Below are 9,578 nucleotides of genomic sequence, written 5' to 3'. Positions count from 1 at the left end.
GAAGGGAAATGCTGGAGTCTCACGGATCAGCTGACGAATGTTTGGAAGATATGACAAGTAACCAATCATTGTCATGCTGTGAACCAAAAACAATTCATGAAACATTTGGCACATACATGTAAAAAACAAAAATGTAACTAAATACCATAATGAGTAATCACAAAAGGGTGATAATGGAAAGTATTCTTGCTTTTCTACAACTGAATATCTTGCAATGCACACCATTTGTTTTGAGAAACTATGATTAACAATATTAATAAAATTATGAAGCACATCAAAACAGCATCAAGCAAATTAGTTTAATAATAGCCAAGTTTTTTTTTTTTTTTAACTGCTGGCTATTTCTTTTCAATGCTGGATGATCCTGTGAAGAACACTCACCATCGTTCATAACCTAGCTGACTTTCTAGAGCGGCACACGTCATGTTCTGATACTACGTCACCGAAATGCAACATCCCCACACCCAACCTTCAATATTCAAGCAATGTTGTTTATAGTTGTTTTAAGCAGCTCTTTTTAAAGCTACCTAGGGTCCTAGCCTCTATCACCCTACTCGGAAGATTGTTCCATCTTACCTTACCTTTGGAGAGTTTTGAGTTTCACTACTCTCAGAGCCCAGCCATGGGCCAGGCTCATCTGGTGCTTGCCTGGTCAACCAGGCTGTTGCTGCTGGAGGCCTGCTGCCCCACATATCCATCACAGCCTGGTTGATCTGGCACCTGGTGAAGATACTTGTCCAGTTTCCTCTTGAAGGCTTCTACACTTGTTCCAGCCATGTTAAATAGTCTGGGACCCCGAATGTTAACCCTTTGACTGTTTTGGTCATATATATACGTCTTACGAGCCACCGTGTTTGATGTATATATACTCAAATTCTAGCGGCTTCAAATCAAGCAGGAGAAAGCTGGTAGGCCCATATGTGAGAGAATGGGTTTGTGTGGTCAGTGTGCACCATATAAAAAAATCCTGCAGCATGCAGTGCATGAGAAAAAAACAACGACCATTTTTTTTTAATTAAAATGCCGACTTTGTGGTCTATTTTCGTATAGTATTTATGGTTGTATTCTCGTTTTCTTGGTCTCATTTGAGAGAATGGAAAACATGTTATAGAAACAGAGGTGATTTTGATTGGTTTTACTATGAAAAGAACCTAGAAATGGAGCTCAAAATAGGGGAAATGTTTGATTTTTACTGATGTTCAAAAGTAAACAAATGATGTCATTTTCCAATAAATGCCCAAGTAGCCATTGTAATATGCAGTCATGAATGGGTTGACATTATATATACAATTATTACAATATTGCAGTAGTCTGCATAACAGTAAATCTTCTATTTTTTGTTTGAATAAAAATTCAAAATAGAAAGCAAGAGTAATATCAGAGGGGCATGGAGATATGACTGATGAACAAAGAAAGTGTTATTTTAGAGCCAGGAATGTCTGCACTGTTCATTCTGGACCCTATTTTGAAACTGTCATATTTTTTAATTTTCGTGAAATTGGCCAAATTGCAAATTTCTGACCACGTTACTGGGTAGTTGAAACCAGTAAATGGCCAGTTTCTTGTACTCAATCGATAGAAAAATTGGAGTTCTAAAGAAATAGCTATGAGTTTGGTTGACTGGAACAATGGAATTAGCCGAAAATAGGGCTCAAAGTGGGCAAAATCGCCGAGGTCACTAACTTTTCGAGAGCATAATTCCGTCATTTTTCCATCAAATTTCGTTCTTTTGGTGTCATTACAATCGGGAAAAGATTCTCTATCATTTCATAAGATTTTTTTTTTTTTTCCAGAAATTTTGCGACACAAGGAGACACCTCAGGATTTGGGGTTGCAACAGTCAAGGGGTTAATACAGTGTTCCCTCTTTGTCCCCACTGCATCCTTGCTCCTCACTGGGTTTATTTTGCACTTTCTCCCATTATCTCTCAGTCCAGTATTTTGTTATGGCAGTGTGCAGATTTGGGACCAGGCTCTCGAGTACTTTCCAGGTACATCTATTATCGTGTACCTTTCCTCCACTCCAATGAGTACATGTTCAAGACTTGAAGGTTTTCCCAGTAATTTAGGTGCTTTACGGCTCAATGTGAGCCATAAATGATATCTGTACTTTTTCCAGCTCTGATATTTCTCCTGCTCTGAATGGAGCCATCAGCATGGAGCAATATTCTAAATATGGGAGCACTAGCGATTTGAAGAGTGTCACTATTGGCATTATTTCCCTTGTTTTGAAAGTTCTCAATACCCACCCCGTCATCTTCCTGGCTGTCATGATCTTTGTTTCGTTATGGCCTTTAAAAGAAAGGTCAGCTGATACAATTATTCCCTGGTCTTTTACATGTTCCTTTCGTTCTATTTGGTGACCCTCTTGAATTCTGTATTGTGTTTCTTTAGAGTTCTTCATTCTTTCCATACCTGAGCAGCTGGAGCTTATCACCACTGAATGTGATATTGTCCTCCACTGCCCATTGGAAAACTCTGCTTATGTCTTCCTGTAATTTTTCAGTGTCCTCAACCATAGTGACTTTCATCCTTATTTTAGTGTCATCTGCAAACAATACAAAAGTGTGATGGGTGTTTTTATCTACGTCTGCTATGAGGATGAGAAACAGAAGAGATGCCATGGCATTGCCTTGGGGCACTGAGCTTTTTTTTTTTACCTTGCTGATGCTGGATTTTGCTCTGTTTACCACTACTTTTTTTGTTTGTGTTAGGAACCCAAAAATCCGTCTGCCTACCTTCCCTGTAATGCCCCTGGCCCTCATTTTGTGCGCTATCACTCCATAATCACATTTGTCAAAAGCCTTTGTAAAATCTGTGTAAATTACATCTGCATTTTGGTTGTCTTCCAACATCGCTGTAATTCTGTCATAATGGCTCAGCAGCTGTGATGGGCATCATTGTCCTTCTCTACAACCATGCTGATTCGAGTTATGCTGGTCCACTGACAACTCTTTCAAAACCTGTACAGCCTCTCCTCACTTAGCAACATACTCGTTTACCGACAACTTGGACTTGTGACGGGTCTCTGACCAGTATGCATACCTAAATAATGTATATTAGAGCTGATTTTCTCTATTTTTTATTTTTATTCTGTTCATTTAAAATATACCATATATGTTATAAATGGTGCAAAGGTGACATTAAAACATCAAAGATGGTAGACACAAACCTACTACTATTATAGTATGTATGCTCCACACTTAGCAATGAATTCAGTTACCAATGTGGTCTTAGGAACAGAACTCTGTCATTAAGTGAGGAGAGGCTGTACTTGCCTATCTCCTTTCTAAATCTAAATTTAACTCAAATCCAATAATGCAATTCGCTGATACACTGTAATTTAATTTGAATTTACTCTTCCATTTGCACATGCAGAAACTACTGATGGAATCACATTAGAAATTTTCCATTCACACCAGTGTGTGATGCCATTGTTCACAGAGTCATCATAATTCCACTCTTTAATCAGCCCATCTATGTAGCCTCAATTCTGGAAATTATCAGCAGCCCCCCAATCTCTTCTCTGGATATTAGCCAAGGCACCCAAAAGGAATACTAGTAATGATGGTGCCAAAAAGAATAAGAAGCATGAAACTATTATAATTTAGGAGAAAATCGAAGTGACGTACAGTATCAGACATAATCTGAGGTGGGTCATATGATGCAGACTACTCCCATGTTTGGGCTCAATGAATCAAACATAGCATACTACCCTGTCAAGTTTGTGATTCAATAAGACCATATCAACCTTTTATTCAAACTTCTATGGCAACAAGAATGAACAAGGAATTAAAGGCGAATAAAAATCTCAGTCACTTTCAGCCTATTTTAAAAGAGAAAATTGTGTAGTGAATGTCTGTTGCACTGTTGGTTCTTGGGTGGTTTTAGGGCCACCACATCTTACTCTGTATCAAGTCCAACTTCCCAGTTTGTGGAAGAACGAATGAATGAGCATGCACACAAACAGTCAGCAACCAGCTTCTCCCAGGTTGATGGTGGTATAGTAGGCAATTATACAGCGTATCATTACCCTTCCTTCCTTCCCTCCACTACAGATATATAAACCTCCCCAAATAATCCTATTCTACTTCATCCTCTTTAATGTCCAACCCACTTTAATAACCTCTCCTCAGCCCTTGGAATAATACTTTTAGTAACCCCTGCACCTTCTTCTAATATCCCAACTACAAATTCTCTGCATGATATTCATACCAAATTGCCCTCAGACATATATCCACTGCAACATTTAAAACCCCGGCTTCACACCCATAAAAGAGCATTGGTGCCTCTATACTCTTTGATACATTCCTCTTTTAGCCTCCATGGATTATGTTCTTTATCTCCACAGATGCCTCAAAGCACTGTGCACCTTTTTCCCTAGTCAATTTTACAGTGCACCTCATGTTTCACAGAGACTCATCTGTCGACAAGTCCACTCTACATTCCTCCATATTCCCTCCTTCCAATCTGATATCCAATCTTTCATTACCTAAATTTTCTGTTACTCTCATCACCATGTTTTTTCATATGTTCACTTTTAATTCTCTTCTTTTATATACCCTCTTAAATTCGTCCAGCAACCTCTGCAACTTCTCTTTGCAATGTCCCAAAAGCACTGTCATCAGCAAAACACAACTGTGACAACTCTCACTTTGTTTTAGATTCTGTAGCTTTTAATCCTGCACATCTCCCCAGCATCCCAGCATTCACTTCTTTTACAACCCCATTTATAAATATGTTAAACCACCATGGTAACATCATGCACCCCTGTCTAAGGCCTGCTTTTACTGGAAAATAATTGCCTTCTCATGTACATATCTAAACTGGAGCCTCACTGTCCTCATAAAAACTCTTAACTGCATTAAGTAACCTACCACCCATTCCATATACTTGCAACATCTGCCACAATACTCTTCTATCTGTCCTATAATATGCCTGAATTATACACTTGCTACAGGTTCAAACCCCACCTGTTCCGTGGTTTGTTTGCAACTGTTTTATTACGATTTCGTACTAGTGCGCAATTTTTTGGGCCTCAAATTTGCAGTGTGTTGCCAAGTTAGGCTTCAGTTGTTGCTCAAGTTGCTGGCTACCTTGTGCCTGTTAGGAAAATGGGTATGCACAGAGCACTATGGGTAATATCACCCAATAAGCATAGGCTGACAGTGGCTGGCTGACACTCCAACCTTTCCCTGTAGTAAAATTCAGGAAATACTGTTCAATCCAGACATCAGTGATATTGAGGATGATGATAATGGAGGATCATTTTCTGGTTTTGAAGGAGACAGCAATAGTGGTACAACCAGGATGAAAGTAGTGCCAGTTCAACCCAAGATATTGAAGTGCTGTTCGCCTCTTACCTTGCTGCACAACAAAGTAAATAACAATGGCTCTTTACCCCTGAACTGGATAGTGACTGAAGTGATGTGGATAATGACAGTGGAGAGGACTATATGCAAAAGGAAAGTGCTGAATCAAGTGGTAATGATGAAGAATATTCATCCATGAAACAAACACTGGTGCGGCATCTCCCTAGGTCTGGCTCACTCATGTGCTGTTTCACTGTTCTATGGTACCAAATTGTGACAGGATGATACTGTTGAATCAGTGATAGTGATTCTGACACTGTTAGTACTTTCATTAGTATCAGAAAACCATGTGTGTCAACAATTTGAGCTGTGACAACAGCACCATCACAAGCTATAACAAACATAACAGCACCAACACAAGCTGTGACAGTACTAAGAGATGAAAACAGCATCAGCTGTGCCACCACAAACACTAGTGACACCATCAGCCTTGACAATGCCACCAGTAGTGACACCATCCCCAGTCAAGACACTACCACCAGCTGTGACACCAACAACAAATAGTATATACCTACAGACCACCAAGCTCTGGAACTGGCAGGAAAGTACTTTATTTGTGCCATGTGTTTCATAATTTGATGATAATGTAATTCAGCCAAACTGCCCAACACTAAACCTGAATACTTTCAGTTAATCTTCAAAAACAAACTGATGAATTTCACTACATGGTGGCCAACTCTTATGGTTTCTTGAAACCAAGGCTTCAAAAGTGGAAGGACACTACTGTTGCAAGGGTGTATCTCTTCTGTGCAACACACCCATAAGAATAATATATTTAAGTACTGCAGTACAGATAGACTTGTAGCAACATCAGCTTTAAGCAAAATCATGCCCACCGATTGTTTTCTCTTTTTTGTTGCATTTCTTTGTTAAAAGCAGTTCATTTTAGATGATTTCTTGATTAGATGCTATTTTCAAGAAAATAACTACTGTCTTAATCAACAGCCAACTGTAAATTGCTAAAATCATCAAATATCATTAACCTGGATAATATTCACACAAATGTCTGCAAAGAAAGATTTGGAAGTGGAAAATCCTAAGAGCAAATTTGACAAATCCTATTTGACTGAGGGGTTGTGTTCCAAGCCGTAAAAAAAATGGCATCCTACCTGGTCAGTATGGTTGTGCCATAATTCTCAAATCAATTGACAGGCAAAGGGGGTACATACACATAAGAAAAGGACTGGGAAAATCCCTTACTACCCCCATCAGCTCCATGGATATCAAGAGATAGTGGCATTTTAAATCTGCATGTGTCTGTATTTCTTGATACCTACCTATTATTTTATGAATTTATGCTATAGAAATTTGTCCAAAACTATACTTACACTCCAGTTACAGGTTGCGAGAGCTTCTGCTTTGAGGCAAGTTGTGTGTAAACAGGTGTACATGCAGGTGTGAAAACATTAATTTGAGAATTTCCAAACAATCACCTTGAAATACAGAAGTCAAAAACTTGCAGAAAGAAAAATGGCATCAGATGTGAAGGTTGGCCACGGAATGCTCCATACACCAGTAAGAGTGTTACCACAAACGTACAGAGTGTGATGAAGAGGGCAACATTAACCTCATCTGTAAAGATAAAATTAATACTGAGAATTACTTATTATCCAACAATGGAAATACATTATACGTATAAACAAATGTCACATATTGTATCAATAGACGAGTCTTCCTGTACGACATATCACTACAATTAAGAGTTAAATCTTTCCTAACAAGTACATCACTCCCCACAGAAAATTTAAGAATACTTAAAGAATTATTTAACTAATTCTCCAATATCAAAGACCAAATTCATTACTTTATAAACTTATACATTTCAACCACATTTTTAAGACGATAATCATGACCACTACAGTAGGGCAGAAAAAAAAAAATATATTCACCATCATTCATTTCCTAGATGTCTTTCTAGAAGAGAAAGGGAATCCAAAACATAGCATCCCCACTCATCCCTTAATGTGGACACCATTTCTTGCCCACAAAATGACATCTGCCTAATCAGTTTTATAAAAGCTGCTGTGCTCACATTCCAACAGACATCAAATTCCAAAAACTATTATGTCCACTCACTATCTAACAATACCTTTGGCATACCTTTAACAAGTCTGGAGTGTGGTTTTTCTACTTCCAAGTTTTTTTTTTTTACATTGGAAAACTCTTATAATAATGCATCATATTGGCCTACATATTATTATTATTATAATCAAAAAGAAGCGCTAAGCCACAAGGGCTATACAGCGATTGGCCTACATAACATTTAATAACTAAGTTCATATAGAAATGTTAATGTGTTAAATGTGTTAATGTTGCAGTTTTATAACTGTAGTGTAAAGCACCCCTCTGGCAAGACAGTGATAGAGTGAATGATGATGAAAGTTTTTCTTTTTCGAGCCACCCTGCCTTGGTGAGAATCAGCCGATGTCTTAATAATGAAATGAAATGAAAAGAGAACCCTTCCTTTTATTTTTTTTTTTTTTGGTGGAGGCAGCTAGTTCAGTAGAAAACACCATTATATTTTCATACAAAGAAGAAGTGTTATACGAAGAGTAGAGTAGTATATGGAGAGTAAAAGAAAGGTGAAGAGAGTGGTGAGAGAGTGCAAAAGGAGAGCAAATGATAGAGTGGGAGAGGTACTGTCAAGGAATTTTAATGAAAATAAGAAAAAAATTCTGCACTTTAAAGGAGGGGTTTGGGATATTGGCAGTTTGGAGGGATATGTTGTGTATCTTTATACGTATATGCTTCTAAACTGTTGTATTCTGAGCACCACTGCAAAAACAGTGATAATGTGCGAGTGTGGTGAAAGTGTTGAATGATGATGAAAGTATTTTCTTTTTGGGGATTTTCTTTCTTTTTTGGGTCACCCTGCCTCGGTGGGAGACGGCCGACTTGTTGAGAAAAAAAAAAAAAAAATTTGGAGCGAGTTAAACAAGTTAAGAAAGCCAAGGGAACAAATGGATGTGTCAATTAAAAACAGAGTAGGGGAGTTAGTAGATGGGGAGATGGCAAGAATAATTTGAGGAACTTTTAAATGTCAAAGAAGAAAGGGAGGCGGTAATTTCATGCACTGGCCACGGAGGTGTACCATCTTGTAGGAGTGAAGAAAAGAAGGATGTGAGTGTGGGGGAGGTGCATGAGGCATTACACAGAATGAAAGGGGGTAAAGCAGCTGGAACTGACGGGATCATGACAGAAATGTTAAAAGCAGGGGGGATATAGTGTTGGAGTGGTTGGTATTTTTGTTTAATAAATGTATGAAAGAGGGGAAGGTACCTAGGGATTGGCAGAGAGCATGTATAGTCCCTTTATATAAAGGGAAGGGGGACAAAAGAGATTGTAAAAATTATAGAGGAACAAGTTTACTGAGTATACCAGGATTATTATTATAATCAAAAAAGAAGCACTAAGCCACAAGGACTATACAGCAAGAGTATACCAGGAAAAGTGTACAGTAGGGTTATTATTGATAGAATTAGAGGCAAGACAGAATGTAGGATTGCGGATGAGCAAGGAGGTTTTAGAGTGGGTAGGGGATGTGTAGATCAAGTGTTTACATTGAAGCATATATGTGAACAGTATTTAGATAAAGGTAGGGAAGTTTTTATTGCATTTATGGATTTAGAAAAGGCATATGATAGAGTGGATAGAGGAGCAATGTGGCAGATGTTGCAAGTATATGGAATAGGTGGTAAGTTACTAAATACTGTAAAGAGTTTTTATGAGGATAGTAAGGCTGAGGTTAGGGTGTGTAGAAGAGAGGGGAAACTACTTCCCGGTAAAAGTAGGTCTTAGACAGGGATGTGTAATGTCACCATGGTTGTTTAATATATTTATATACAGTGGACCCCCGCATACCGATTTTAATCCGTGCAAGAGGGCTCATTGGTATGCGAAATAATCGGTATGCGAATGAATTTTCCCCATAAGAAACAATGGAAATCAAATTAATCCGTGCAAGACACCCAAAAGTATGAAAAAAAAAATTTTACCACATGAAATATACATATTCCTACACCCAAAGAGAAGGATACATGCACAGTAGTAGAGTAGTACATGCACAGTATATATTGTGCATGTACTAGTCTACTAAATGAAGAATAAATGACACTTACCGTTATTGAAGATGCAGCAATGATGAGACAGTGTGTCCTGGGAGTGCCTTTTCCTCCTGAGTACTCTAGGTCCTGTTTGGCATTTTCTT

At 38.3% G+C, this 9,578-nt stretch overlaps 1 protein-coding gene across 4 annotated transcripts in view; it reads right to left on the bottom strand.

The window, feature by feature from the left end:
* LOC128702889 (lysosomal-associated transmembrane protein 4A) overlaps window positions 1-9,578 on the bottom strand; it is a 53,160-nt gene that overhangs the window by 11,333 nt on the left and 32,249 nt on the right. For all 4 annotated transcript variants that reach the window (XM_053797381.2, XM_053797379.2, XM_070102503.1 and 1 more), the window contains 2 exons: window positions 6,805-6,943; window positions 1-76 (listed from right to left, as the gene is read on the bottom strand). The exon at window positions 1-76 is cut by the window's left edge and continues 81 nt beyond it. In XM_053797381.2, the coding sequence (XP_053653356.1) occupies window positions 1-76; window positions 6,805-6,943 (215 nt within the window). The remainder of the gene's footprint in view (window positions 77-6,804; window positions 6,944-9,578) is intronic.

The sequence above is a fragment of the Cherax quadricarinatus genome, chromosome 82 (assembly GCF_038502225.1).
Source record: "Cherax quadricarinatus isolate ZL_2023a chromosome 82, ASM3850222v1, whole genome shotgun sequence".
NCBI lineage: Eukaryota > Metazoa > Arthropoda > Malacostraca > Decapoda > Parastacidae > Cherax > Cherax quadricarinatus.
This window is presented reverse-complemented; position numbering and strand designations above follow the sequence as displayed.